The 14,182-nt window shown below is 42.2% G+C and overlaps 1 protein-coding gene across 1 annotated transcript in view; it reads left to right on the top strand.

Annotated features, from left to right (window-relative positions):
• LOC128975399 (bifunctional heparan sulfate N-deacetylase/N-sulfotransferase 4) overlaps positions 1-14,182 on the top strand; it is a 79,655-nt gene that overhangs the window by 39,493 nt on the left and 25,980 nt on the right. Inside the window, exons 4-5 of the mRNA XM_054392263.1 lie at positions 5,512-5,697; positions 7,724-7,852. Of these exons, the coding sequence (XP_054248238.1) occupies positions 5,512-5,697; positions 7,724-7,852 (315 nt within the window). The remainder of the gene's footprint in view (positions 1-5,511; positions 5,698-7,723; positions 7,853-14,182) is intronic.

The following is a 14,182-nucleotide window of genomic DNA, read 5'->3' as shown; positions in this document are numbered from 1 at the left end:
CCCAGAGAGCCCTATAGCTCAGTAACAATCACCTCATTTGTTAACCATCTTGCCTAGTTGAGAGCTTTGAAATAGACCTGGAAAATCTAGGTTTGAATTCAAAGTAATTGAAGGCTGAAATATTTTTTTCCAAAAAAATTACCCAGACACGTAAACCTTGAGAACAATCAAGGATAAAACACAACACAACATTTTTGAGAGTGCTGAAAGAAGCAAAAATTCATCACCCTAAGTCAGCAATGTGCTCATGCAGCCCAGAAGGCAAACCCCATCCTAGACTGCACCAAGAGGACTCTGGCCAGCAGGGCAAGAAAGTGATTCTGCCCATTTACTTACCTTAAATACTGCACCCAGTTCTGGTGTCCTCAGCCTAAGAAGGACACAGAGCTGCTGGAGCAAGTCCAGAAGAGGCCACAAAGATGATCCAAGGGCTGGAGCACCTCTGCTATGAGGATAGGCTGAGAGAGATGGGGTTGGTCAGCCTGGAGAGGAAAAGCCTTTGGAGGGAGGTGAGATCTGCCTTCCAGCACCTGAAGGGGTGCTGCAGAGGGACTCCTCCTAAGGGTGTCTAGGGACAGGACAAGGGGGAGTGGTTTGAAGCTGAGGGACAGCAGGGTTAGACTAGATCTAAGGAAGAAGTTCTTCAGTACAAGGGTAGTGAGACTCTGGAATAGGCTGCCCAGGGAGGTTGTGGATTCCTCTTTTCTGATCATGTTTAAGGCCAGATTGGATAAGGCCTTGGACAACCAAGTCTAATTGAGAGGAGTCCTCACCCATAGCAGGGGGTTTGGAGTAGACAATCTGAGATCTCTTCCAACCTGAGCCATTCTGTGATTCACCAAATAAGTAAAACTGTTAAGCATTTTAAATTGACATAGCAATATATAATCTCTTATAGAAAATCTCATCCATGAGCAGCAAGATTAGAAATATATCCCAGGACTAAAAATGTCCAAAGCTTATAAAAATCTCTTAGCTTTGGAAGGTAACATTTTTAGAAGTGCTACGTTCACTCTATCACCTACTGCTGGACAAAGTTAAAAGGTTTGGCAAAGCTGTCTGAGGTTGTATCGTTTACTTTTTCATCTCATAAGAGTCTTGACACCAAAGGGAATCCTGCAGTTCAGCTGATGGTGTAAAAGGTTCTACATCTAAGATTCAATAAAAGAAAGAAGAGGATTGCCTTATCATTCTTTCTCTGACAATGGCCAATACACATCACCAGTGATCTTTAAAAACCAGAATGCTGGCTTTGTTTCAACAGTTTCAGGTTTCAATAGTTTTAGGGTTTGTCTCATTTTATTTCTAACTGTATTTTAACAAGGACAAGCAATATTTGGTGCAATCAAAGCCTGAAAGGTTCAGTTGGACAAGCTCCTGCTAATATGAATAATCAATCTTCCACACAATGTTTTTCATTCGTATTTCCAACACCTGCTCCCAGCAAAACTGCAAACTTGCTTGCTGAGGGTGTAGCTCCTTCTGGGGAGCAGGGCTCATCCTGCACTACCTGCCCTTTCTTTAGCAGAGGGTTTTTTGCTAATGCAGAGTAAGTGCACACAGCACATGCTGACTCCCAGCAAACACAGCTTGCTTCTGTACAAATGGGAAGGTAGGTCAAAGGAGGTGAGGAGTTGCAACCAAATCTTCACTTACTTGAATGAAGATGATAATTGTGAGAGATAAGCAGCCTTGGGCAATGGCTGTAGTCTTTCAGATCACCCCTGCAAGTACCTGTCCTACACACAGGCTCTGGGCAAGGTAACTTGAGGATGCAAAGATGAGCCAGAGTGCTTTGGCAGGACTTTTTGTTTCTAGTTCCCATTACTCTGGTTTGGGTGCATGAGCATGAGACAGCAGTTCTCTGGTAACTGTGATTGGAAGGGCTGCCCCTGGCCAGGTCTGCTGGCCATCAGGGGGAGGGTTATTTTGAGCTGATAACAGTCTGATCCACTACTGTATTTGGGCTGGCTGAGCTGGAGTTAATTCTCCCCAGAGCATCTTTGTAGTGCTGTGTTTAGCAGTGCTGTAGCTGGGTGTTGATAACACACCAGTACTTTGGCTACTGCTGAACCTACAGCACTGCAAAACACAGCACTAGAAAGGTGCTCTGGGGAGAATTAACTCCAGCTCAGCCAAACCAAACACATCCCACATCCACATACCATGAACTCACTGGTGCCTGGAGGATAGGAGGTGTGCTCCTAGACATCAGCCTCTACTCCGGTCTAACCCTTAAAACAAGTTGTGTGCTCTCAGATGGCTCCTTGGTGCAAACCAAAACATGGGAAGCAGCAAGAGCTGCAGGAATTTTCTGCCCAAAATGCATCTGTTTTAATCACCAACCTCCTATTTCACTGTTTATCTCCTTTAGTATTGAACTCCTCCACTGCTGCAGCTTTAGCTTACACTGTCCTTGAAATTAGAATTGAAATTGTCTCCATGCAAAAGTAAAAAAAAAGTAATACAAATTTGGTTACAAAACTAATGGCTCTGGGCTGCCATCTTAAGTCCACAGAACAAAAAAAAAAAAATAACAGTGCCATTTTCAGTGCCAAAAAGGGTCAGGAGTTTTCCAAACTAGACTAACACAAAATTTTTGCACTAATTTTGATAAAAAACAAAACAACTCATTGAAAGTCTTGAATGTAAAAATGAAAAATAACCCAATAAAATCATGTGGGAATCTGTTCCTTAGAATTCATATGAAAATACACTCACTACAGGCATCTCCCAAAGGATACATCTTAGACTCAAGTGTATACTCCAGCAACTTTGATTCAAATTTATACTCCTCCTTCAACAGATTATATCCCAAACCAAATTTGATAACATGAGAGGAGAAAATAAAACAGAGCAAAAGAAATCACTAAAAGAGGACAGACAATGTTTAATTTACCCAAGTAAACTGAAGATGGAACTGACCAAAGAAAATCTGATATTCATTAGTTGTTTCTTCTTTAAGTCACATTGGGTATCAGAGTGACTGGGATGATTTCTGTGATGAGCCTCAGAGTCTGCAGGTTTGATTCAGTGGCTAATTAGCTTTTTATATTGAGAATTTAGTAAGAGCTGCTTTGTTTCATTTGTGAGTGGCAGATTACCAGTTCACCATTCTGTTGCTATGGCAATAGCAGCAGCAAATAGTAAGTAGAAAAACAGGATTTTACATGTATTCATCCAGATACCTCTCTTGGACAGATCATTCAGAGCAGGGGTCACTATCTCAGGACACATTTGTCTTATGTTTGTATGTCTCTATACCCTTAATATATGTTTCTAGATTTAATAGAGTATTTCATTTAATAGGGCATAACATCATAGAATGGTTTGGGTTAAAAGGAGCCTCCAAAAGTGATCTACTCCAACCCCCTGAAGTCATCAGGGACACCCTCCACTAGAGCAGATTGCTCAGAGCCTTGTCAAGCCTCATCTTGAGTACCTCCAAGGATATGGCCTTAAATACCACTCTGGGCAACCTGTTGCAGTGTTCCTCCATGCTCATACTAAAGAGCTTGTTCCTAGCATCCAATCTCCTCTTCAGTTTCAAACTATTGCCTTCATCCTATTCCTACAGACCTTTGGCAACAGTCCCTCTGCAGCCTTCTTGTAGCCCCCTTTCAGGTATTGGAAGACTGCTCTTAGGTCTCCCCAGAGCCTTCTGTTCTCCAGGATGAACAACCCCAGCTCCCTCAGCCTGTCCTCATAGGAGAGGTGCTCCAGCCCTCCAATCAGTTAAGTATATTGAAGTTAACACTTGATCAATAAATGAAGTATATTTAGGTATAATTATGTATATTGAAGTTAACACTGTATTTGACAGTGAGCATCACAGCAATAAATGGTCAGATTTATCAGAAAAAAATAGATACAGCTTTTTTCCGTTATATATCCTCATGGCAAAAAATAGAGAAAAGAGATTTAATACCACTCTTTATAGATTTATTCCTTGGTTCCACTCCTGAACTGTCTCGTGCCTTTAGGTAGACAACACCACTAATAAGCAGCAATTACATTTTGCTCTCAGTAAAATAAGAAATAGTGACTTTGGGTTTCTTTTATGCAAGATCAGCCAGTGATCCAAGACCTTGACTAATAAGGAATGGATGACTTTAAGTGGCTCCATTACACGATGTATGAACAAGTATTCTCCACAGATTTAACTTGCTTTTTGTCAATAAACCAAACTCAGTTATTTTCTAAGTACTTGAAGCCCTGTGGAATCTTCTGGCCCTGGAATTAAAGTAATCAACAGTTCTTGGATGGTGTGGGCAAGAGGATGGACCAAAAACCCCTAAAGGAATCATCATCTCAATTTTAGCCTTTTCCCTCTGAACATCAATTTCATATGATCAGAGAACAGCTCATCCTGCCTGTAGTAAAATGCATTCAGTAAGCACCTGGAGCAGGGGAAGGGATCCAGTGAAGAGTCACCCTGCAACCTGGAGATGCCCTGGCAAAGTTAAACAGAGCTTTTATTGGACCTGCTGGAAATGAGCTTCAGCAGAAGAGTAGCTGATGATGAATGCTGGATTTGTTTCTGAACAGTCACTCAGACCAATGAAGCTAATTACCTCATTTTCATATGTAGAGTTTACACTTCAAATCATCTGCTCTCTTTTAAAGATACCCCAGGATATAGATGTGGTTAGCAGGCCTCCTCATCAGATGGGCTTTTCAGACAGCCCATGCCAAGACAGAAGCAGGAGGGATGAAGAGCAGAACAAAGGCAGGAGAGTGGCAGGAGTGAAGGGAACATGCTCAGCATGCTCACAGTTATTGCTTCTTCCTTAAGTCTTTCTGCCAGCACATTAACTACCTCATTGTGCAATCAGAAGGTATTTTCAAGATAACCTGTAGATTATGGTCAGGAAAATGCACACATTTCCTCACAGAAATGGACCGGAATAAATATTTAGGAAATGAAAAATATATCCTTCCAAGTCCAGCTTTTTACATTTTTTTCTACTACCTTAATACCATGGAAAATATAAGCAGATTCAGAAGCTGTGGGGGATACTTATTTATGTTTTTTTGGGTTGGTTTGTTTGTTTTTAAATAAGGAAGGAATCTTGTTCTTGTTCCAGAAATAAGAAATCCCACATATGTCACTGCAACAATTTGTTTTCCAATCTGTTTACTGCTCCAATGCTGTCCGATAGCTTAGTAAATAAGCAGCATCAGCTTAGTGGCTTGCCTTTGAGAAGCAGCAGACAGGTAGGATGCATATTAGAGTACCCACAATATGCAATGAACAGGCAGGCAAATCTATCCCATGTAACAGCAACTCAGCATAATCCAAGAGGATTATTTATCACTCTGCAGTTATCAAACTCTAATTCCAGTTCCCCTCATCTCCCGCCTGCCTCCATTTTTGGCTTGTGCTACATACAAATAGACACAAGCCTGTCCAAGGACAACAGCTCCTCCAACGCTGCTGTCTGCAGCACAAATAAGCTTTGAGTGATTAGATGTTCTTCTGCTCCTAAACATATTCCTGCTGTGTTGCAGGAGCACGGGATACCGACCGGCATGGGCTACGCGGTGGCCCCGCACCACTCCGGGGTCTACCCAGTTCACATCCAGCTCTACGAGGCCTGGAAGAAGGTCTGGCACATCCGAGTGACCAGCACAGAAGAATACCCACACCTGAAGCCTGCACGGTACAGACGGGGCTTCATCCACAATGGCATCATGGTACACTGCATTTCCATGCTTCATAGCAATAGTACCCTGAGGCACTCTCTGAGTCTGCTATTTTTACCAAAACTCTTCAGCTTTCACATAGCAGTCGTTAAAATTCTCTGTGATCGAGGGTTTGTGAGGATGCCAAAACAGGGCATTTGTTATGCAGCTAGCTTTAAAGAAAAGGAAAAAGATTTTTAAAAATATAAGTCACACAAATGATTTCACAAATGTGGTCCTCAGAAACTAAATGTAGTTCCACCAACTCTCAGCTGAGTTATAAATGCATGCTTTGAAATTCAAACTGCCTAAGACCTACGTTACAAGCCTTGGTTTGTCTTTATTCATGAAAGGATTGGAAATCCACCACCTGGGAAGGTGACCAGGTATGAGGAACTTCCTCCAGCAAGTGTAACACTTCTGAGGCTGAGGTTTCCTTCCCAGCTTTGCTTTTGAAACTCCCAGAGCTAAGGACAGGACATAGAATCATAGGACTGTTTCAGTTGGAAAAGACCTCTAAGATTACCGAGTCCAACAGTCAACCCAACACCACCATGGCCACTAAGCCATGTCCCAGAGTGCCATGTCTACTCATTTTTTAACATCTCCAGGGATGGTGAATCCACCACCTCCCTGGGCAGCCTGTTCTGATACCTGCCCACTCCTGCAGCAAAGAAATTTTCCCTAATCTCCAACCTAAACCTCTCCTGGTACAATTTGAGTCCATTTCCTCTCACTCTATCACTAGTTATTTGGGGGGGAAAGACCAACTCCCACCTCACTACAACCTTCTTTCAGGTAATTAGAGAGCAATGAAGTCTCCTCTCAGCCTCTTCTTTAGGCCATGCATTTGTATGAAGAGAGAGAAGGTTCCTCACAGACACACTTCAGCTGCAGAAGGAAAATGTCTGTAATTATTTAGCCTGCCTCAGCAGCCAGCTATAAGCCCACAGATGGGTGAAACAAACTGAATATGCATTAAATGGAGTTAGAAATATTTCAGGGCATGCTTTAAAGTCCCAGCTGACTTGCCTATTGCCTAGGCATATAAAGTCACAATTGTGATCCCCTAAACAATACAAAGGAATGTCTTCATCAAGCCCAAGAAGTTCCTGCCTGGAGTCCAATTACTGTTGGAGCAGACTCAAATTCAGCAATGCATTTATACATGTATTAAAATGCTCTGCTGAATATAGCATTTAGTTGCTGTTTTAACTGAGTAGAGAAGTGAAAGAACTGCCTGAGGGGAAAGGGGAAAAAAAAAAAAGCATTCCCTAGGTGAATTATGTATCTGCATGGATCAGGCAACACCCATAAACCCTAAGAGCTGTTGGCTTTACTTTACCAGAGCCTTTAGATAGTGACTAGCTAGTAAGGAGACCAAACCATCTCATTCTCCAGGAGGAGTTTGGTTTCCCTTCCCTCCATTCTGCCAGGCAGCCTCTTGATTGATGACAGGACAGAAGAGCTTACTTCAGGCTGGTGTCATGGGAGCATCCCACCAGTCCTGTACATAATTCAGCAACAGGAGTGAGGGGCTCAGGAAGGTTTGCAGGACTGAGGGAAATACAAAGCAACAGATCCGTTGTGGTCTGCAGCCTTGAACGCAAATTCAGCTCAGTAAGATTAATTGCCTGAGATAGCAGAGATGGCCAAGAAGCACTATTTATCTGCTAATAAACTAACTTTGCTAAAGGAAGAAAGGTTTAGCTTTTTATTTTCTTCCAAATACCAGGAAGCAAACATTTATTTATTCTGAGTGTAAGAGCTGAATAAATCAATGGCTACATGAAAGCTCAGCACGTGTCACAGCTTTTCAGAGCTGGCATCTGGCAGACTCCACATCTGCAGGACCAGGCCTGCTTACCAAAAGAGTCCAGAAAACACAAAGAAGCCCACAAATAAACACACTAGGTCAGAGAAACAGAGAGGTTGCACTTTGGTTTCTTGGAGGTGCTGGAGGGATGCAGGTAGTTGCATCAGGGTAAGTTTGCAGAAAGAAGTTAATATCACAACAGTGCTGTTGTTTTGTTCTCAGGTGCTCCCTCGACAGACCTGTGGCCTTTTCACTCACACCATTTTTTACAAGGAATATCCTGGGGGTCCTCAGGAGCTGGACAAAAGCATCCGAGGAGGTGAACTCTTTCTCACCATTCTCCTGAATCCCGTAGGTACCTTCTTTTCCTGTTTTGGGGATGCACTAACAGGGAGGAAGAAGGGAGGGAAGAGCAGGAGCTCTGCTGTTCACATTTGGGATCACATTTGGGGAAAAAAAAATAATCTAGACCACTTGCTGAGAAGTAACAAGCAGCTGAAAAGGAAAGGAACACAATGTCTCTTGTTCATTTTTAACTACAACTGGATGCAACGAGTTACTAGGAAATGCATTAAGTTCAGCTGTAATGTTTCCCAACTTGAAGCCAGGTCCCCATGAGAGAAGAGTGCACTGACTTGTCTGAGACAAAAAGAAACCAGTGAGGGTAGGGAAAACTGTGATCTTATTCCACTTCTCCTTTTTTCCATAAGCTTGGCTCCTCAGGCACTCCTGAGAAAGCTTGATGGAAACCCCAGGGCTCAGACTTTGATATCATTCCCCCACCACTGGCTCTTAAAAAGAGGTTTTTTTTGGAGCTAAAAAGGTACCCCCAGCAGTACAGAACCTCTTCAATAACACATTGGCTTTGATCAGTGCTGCACGTCTTTTCCTCTCTACATGAATCACAAACTGCATCTAAGTGTGTGAGCACATATCAACAACTGCATGTGCAACTACACAGGGTTGCAGCAAAAGTGCCACAGATTTCAAGGGTAGTTTGCACAACTATCACACAGTTTTGTCTCTCATCTAATAAAGCAAGCTGAACTCTGCTGTGTTAATGCATGCACACATACAACATGATATAGTTGGCTGGTATAAGTGTGATGAAGCTTCCCAAAGATCAAGAAGGAAAGCAACCTGGCTGCAAATGCTGTATTTTGAAGTTTTAACTATGAATAAGAGTCTGGTACCATATAGGACAGCAACCTAGAGGTGGAGGAAGAAGGGACAAGAAAAAAAACAACCAAAAAAAATTCACATCAATTACTTTTTCTCTATTGCTTTCCCTTCTTTTTGTTCCACCCAAAGAAGCCACACTACTCACAAGATAAATGTCTTGTGTCTTGCCAGCTGGCCTCATTTTTAGTGGTTTTAAATTGCAGTGCTCACTGACTTCTCTGCACAGTTAAGAAGACTTCAGGTGGCACTAACTCTCAAATCCAGGTCACTTTTACTTAGAGTCCCAAATATAGATTTTGGTATGATATAATTAAGTGAAAAAATTTGGCTGAGGAACTGAGTCAAAGATGCAGAGGACTTAGAGAAATGGGACCTTGCTATTAAGAATTTTTCTGGACCATACATGTGACACCTAATTTGAGAATAAAAAAATATCCCTGTCCTTTATCCTGTCTCTCCATGACCCACAGTTCTATCAGGGTGGCTTTTCTTCCCATAGTTTCCTTAGGTGTAACTTGGCTCATCACTTTCTTGGGATGCTGCTAGAATTCATCTTTACCTTCAGAATGCTTTGGTCATTACTTGTGCATCTTCCACTGCAATCTGAAGATTCCCTTAGGCTTAGGCAGTGCAGCAGTCTGTAGCAGAGTATGTTCTTACCCCATGAGAGATGCTAATAACAGCCCCAATTCCTCAGTCCATCACCATGTCCAAGCCTGGGAACATGCTCAGGCCACCCTGACTTCCAGGTTTTGCTTTCTTAATGACGACAAATAAACAAGAAGGCACAAGCTCACAGCTGCTACTTAGAAATTTCAGCCTTTGGATCTTTAAAATGATTGCACCATAGATCATTAATGCTAGAAAAAAAACTTTAGGATATCCAAGTGTTCTTTCCAAGGACAGGCTGAGGCTATGGGGAAAGATAGCTCTGCAATTACTTCTTCTTGAACTCTGAATGAAATCAGACAGGCCTATGCCACCATTTCTTACACTCTCCATAATCCATTAACCTGGGCTCTCCAGGAAGCTCCCATGCAGGACCAGTCTCCTGGGTGCTGGAACGTCTTTGTCAATTATGTCCCTGGAGAATCGTGGGGGGAAGGGGGAACAACACAGGTCCTGCAGCACAGAAACGTGCTCTTGATGCCCTGCTGAGTGTGGCACAAAAGACTTCAGAGACAATTCTACTGCCTGCCTTTTAGGCTTCAGGAGCAATGCAACAGAGACAGGACTTGTCCAAGGAAAGCAATATGCAACAGCAGGCAAAATGTCCCAGACTGAATCATGCACTTGGGATGTTCGTAAGAGAGTTAGAAGATCATTTTTCAAAGTAAAAAAAAAAAAAAAAAAAAAAAAGAGGGAGGAAGATTTTTCTTTGGTGTTCTTCAGTACACAAAGCCATTGTTTTGGCCAAGCTATATTCCAATATCCTGAGAGTTCAATACATGGTTTTGGATGGTATTTGAAAAGAACAGATTTTCTATACTATTAATGTTTGATTTCCTCCTCCATCTTTTATGAATTTCTATCTTTACCTCATCAAAATTGCTATTTTACTGAGCTAAGCAACAGAAGTGAAATACTGACATGCACTTGCCCAGCTCTCAGTTCAGTAAAAATCTGTTCCAATGTAAGTGCTTATGCAGACAGGAAAAAAATATAATTTAATCATGTGTGAGCTGAAGTAAGATATACTACAAGCTCCCACCATCATTCAAGGCAGGTTGGTACACACTGTGAAATATGCACTGACTGACAACAGTAAAAGCAAAAACCAAGCCTTGTCTCAGAAGGAAACCAGTGTGAGTAGGAAATAAAATCAGCTATATTCACAGAATCATAGAATGTTAGGGGTTGGAAGAGGGGCTTTGAAAGTCTCCAGAGAAAGAGACTCCACAGCCTCTCTGGGCAGCCTGTTCCAGTGCTCTGTTGTCCTTACCATAAAGAAGTGTCTCATTGTGCTGATGTGGAACCTCCTGTATTTTAGCTTGTACCCCTTTTTCCCCTTGTCCTATCACTAGGTAACACTGAAAAAAAAGCCTGGCACCTTCATCTTGACACCCACCTCTCAGATATTTATAGATGCTGATCAGCTCTCTTCTCCAGGCTAAGCAGCCTCAGGTCTCTCAGTCTTTCTCCCTCGCAGAGATGTTCAAGCCCCCCAGTCATGCTCATAGCTCTCAGATGGACTCTCTCCATCCGATCCCTGTCTCTCTCAAACTGGGTAGCCCAAACCTGGACACAGTATTCCAGGTGTGGTCTCAGCAGGGCACAGGAGAGGGGGAAGAGAATCTCCCTAGACCTCTGGACACTATTTTCTTAATGCACCCCAGGGTGGCCCTTTTGGGTGCTGTCCCATGGAATACTTCCTGTCCACTAGGACTCCAAGGTCTTTCTCCATGGAGCTGCTTTCCAGCAGGATGACCTCTAGTTTGTTCTGGTGCCTGCTGTTATTCCTCCCCAGATGCAGAACTCCTCAACTTGTCCTTATTGAACTACATACCAAATTTGACAGCACAAAGGAACACATGAGAAGACCTTTCTTTTAAGCAGTGTAACAGAAGGTGGAGTGTTTTGGTGGTTATTTTGAAAAGGTTTACAGAGTGGTATCTAAAATTCATGGTATCTTCAGAAAGGATCCAAGTGCCCATTCCACTGGCCAGTCACAAATTCACTTGAATAAAAAAGTATGCTTTGAATGTGAAGTGTTCTGCAACCTGGCAGCAGTTCTTACTGAATAGCAACAAGAGACTTCCAATCTTATATCCCAGAAGCTTTTCACATACTTTAATCATTAATAAGCTTCCTTAGTATTTTGAGTTATAGAAAAGAACAGTCTGGAATATGAAGACCTTTTCAAAACCATGTTGTTGAGTTACATTGAATGAGGTACTTAATGCAGTGCATGGATAGAAACCACATCCAGAAAACAGACTCCTAACCAGAACACACTTTCCCCTCTAGCATATGAGACAAAGGTTTTTAAACTAGAGCAGGGTAGAGTTAGATTGGACATAAGGAAGAAGTTCTTTATAACGAAGATGGTGAAATATTGGAACAGGTTGCCCAGAGATCATAGAATCATGGACTGGTTTGGGTTGGAAGGGACCTCCAAAGGTCACCTAGTCCAATCCCACTGTGGTCAGCAAAGACATCCTTCACTAGATCAGGTTGTTCAGAGCCCATCCCTGGAGATGTTCAAGGTCAAACTTGATGGGTCCTGAGCAACCTGATCTAGCCAGAGATGTCCCTGCTCACTGCAGAGGGGTTGAACAAGATGACCTTCAAGGGTCCCTTCCAACCCAATGCGTTCTATATGGGCTGCTTTACACACTCTCACAGTTATCCTGCTTTACATCAGCCTGAACCTTTTTTTTTTTTTTTTTTGCGCATTATTGGCATAGTTTAAAAATATTTTCCATGTACTCCCTAAAAAAACCAGCCAGACTTATTTCTGGTTGGGAGGAGATTCTCAGAAATAGAGCAGCTCCTATTAATTCTATTGCCACATGACTGCACAAGTCTCCTGCTCACCAGGCTCTGGTCCCAAGTGTGGCATCAGTGTGAGTTACAAGAGGGAAAGGGCAACCCCTCCAGTGTGCTCTGCTGGAGGGTGAAGATGGGACAGACCTATTTCTACTTGAGGAAGGAGGACATAGCATGGCATTCTCTTAGTGCTGCCAGGCTACCATGACAACTGAAGTTACGTGCAGATTCTGTGTGTTATTGCCATCAAATACCATGTTCCAGAGTCCAGCATTGGGTCAGGAATCTCCTTATGCAGGTAATTATTTGTCCTGAGAGGTGAGGTGTCACTTGAAACTCACAGAGGCAACAAACAATAATAAAAATCATAATAAACCAAATTAAAAAAGGAATATTTCATTTCATGGAGCCCCTTCATCTACAGCACAGAGAAGTTCACCCTAATCCTCAGGCTGTTCTGACATCCATTTATAATCTTCTATCCCACCCCCCAAACAAGTTCAAGTAGGAACTTAAATAATCAATTTTTGATTAAACATTGGGGTTTCTTTTTCCCCAATTAGTTTGATTACTGAAGCACATTTCAAGAACAATTAAATGTGGGAAGCAAATGTACTGAATAAGAATAATGTATCAGATGGGAAGAATTTCTCTACAGCTAACTTAGGGTCAGATGCAACTCAATGTTAATAGCAAGCAGAGCTATTGATCTTTGTCTTTTGTGATTCAGAGAATCACAAAATACTAGGAGTTGGAAAGGACCTCAAAAAATCATCCAGTCCAATCCCCCTTCTAGGGCAGGACCACTTAGAGCAGGTCACACAGGCAGGTTTTGAATGTCTCCAGCGGAGAAGACTCCACAACCTCCCTGGGCAGCCTGCTCCTTATCCTTCATGTATTAGACTATCACAAAGTGGCCTCAGAAGGAAGCAGGTGGGAAACAATGAAGTTTTCACATGGGGTAAGGAATCTGCAACCAAACCTTGATAAAGACAAGAGAGCTGAATATCTGCTAGTCCTTCTTAACTCTAAACCATGCCACCAAAGAAGACTATTGGTAAATTATCTTCCCCCCCACCTTTCTCCTGAGCCTTGACAAGCAAGTGATTTACCCAAAACCTCTCCATTCCTCAGGCTGGAGTTAGCAATTTTGGAAAACACATTAGAAATAAATATTAAGCTTGTCTACCAAAAACGTTTGCAATTCCACAAGGGTACACCACATAGGCGGTTAAATTAAAGTGCCCAAGTGACCCTGTGCTGGGCTTAAGAGTCTGCAGAGATTGCCAAGGGGATCTTCCAGTGAATTTGATTTTTAAATGGCTTCTACTGAATACTCTGTGGCTCAGAAAGATATTTCCACTTTCTCATTTATGAATCCTAAAGATGAGTCATGTCTGGCAGGGACAATTTAGTAGCATGCAGAGGAGGGATAAATTCCACCAAGACAGACAGAAATCAAACCAGCTTTCCTTTGAGCTTTAATGAGGGTTACAAGAATCCAGCCAGACTTCTCCAAGCTCCAGCTCATGCAGGAGGCTGCTCAAGTCTAGAGTTTGGGGTGCTTATTTTTTGCATAAACACTTCAAAGCAAAGCTCAATCAAGTTAGTGGGAAAAGCCTCAGTGAACAGACTGGGTTTGAACTAACAGTCCAGGTCTTTCAAAAAGTATCACTCTGCTTCTCTTTGAAGGGTTTTGTTCATTTCGTTCATATCAAGGAACTTCAGATGTATTTACAAGTAAAAAGTACAGTTTAGAACAAACTTAGAGATCACTGTGCTCTTGTTTTTTTTCCTTTGCTATTCAATACAAGGAAAGCATTGAAACATTCAAGTGAAATATTCTTTTTGCCCTTGGCAGATCAAAGCTAGATGTTCAGCCAGTGTTCTGTTGTTATCATCAGTGTTATTTACATTGTGGCCTGACAAACATCAACAAAGAAGTGGTTCTCTAAAGCTTACTTAGGACAGAACTCCTAAAAGTCATAACATCAGCACTTGTGTGACAGT

This window comes from Indicator indicator, chromosome 25 (assembly GCF_027791375.1).
Source record: "Indicator indicator isolate 239-I01 chromosome 25, UM_Iind_1.1, whole genome shotgun sequence".
NCBI classification, from domain to species: domain Eukaryota; kingdom Metazoa; phylum Chordata; class Aves; order Piciformes; family Indicatoridae; genus Indicator; species Indicator indicator.
This window is presented reverse-complemented; position numbering and strand designations above follow the sequence as displayed.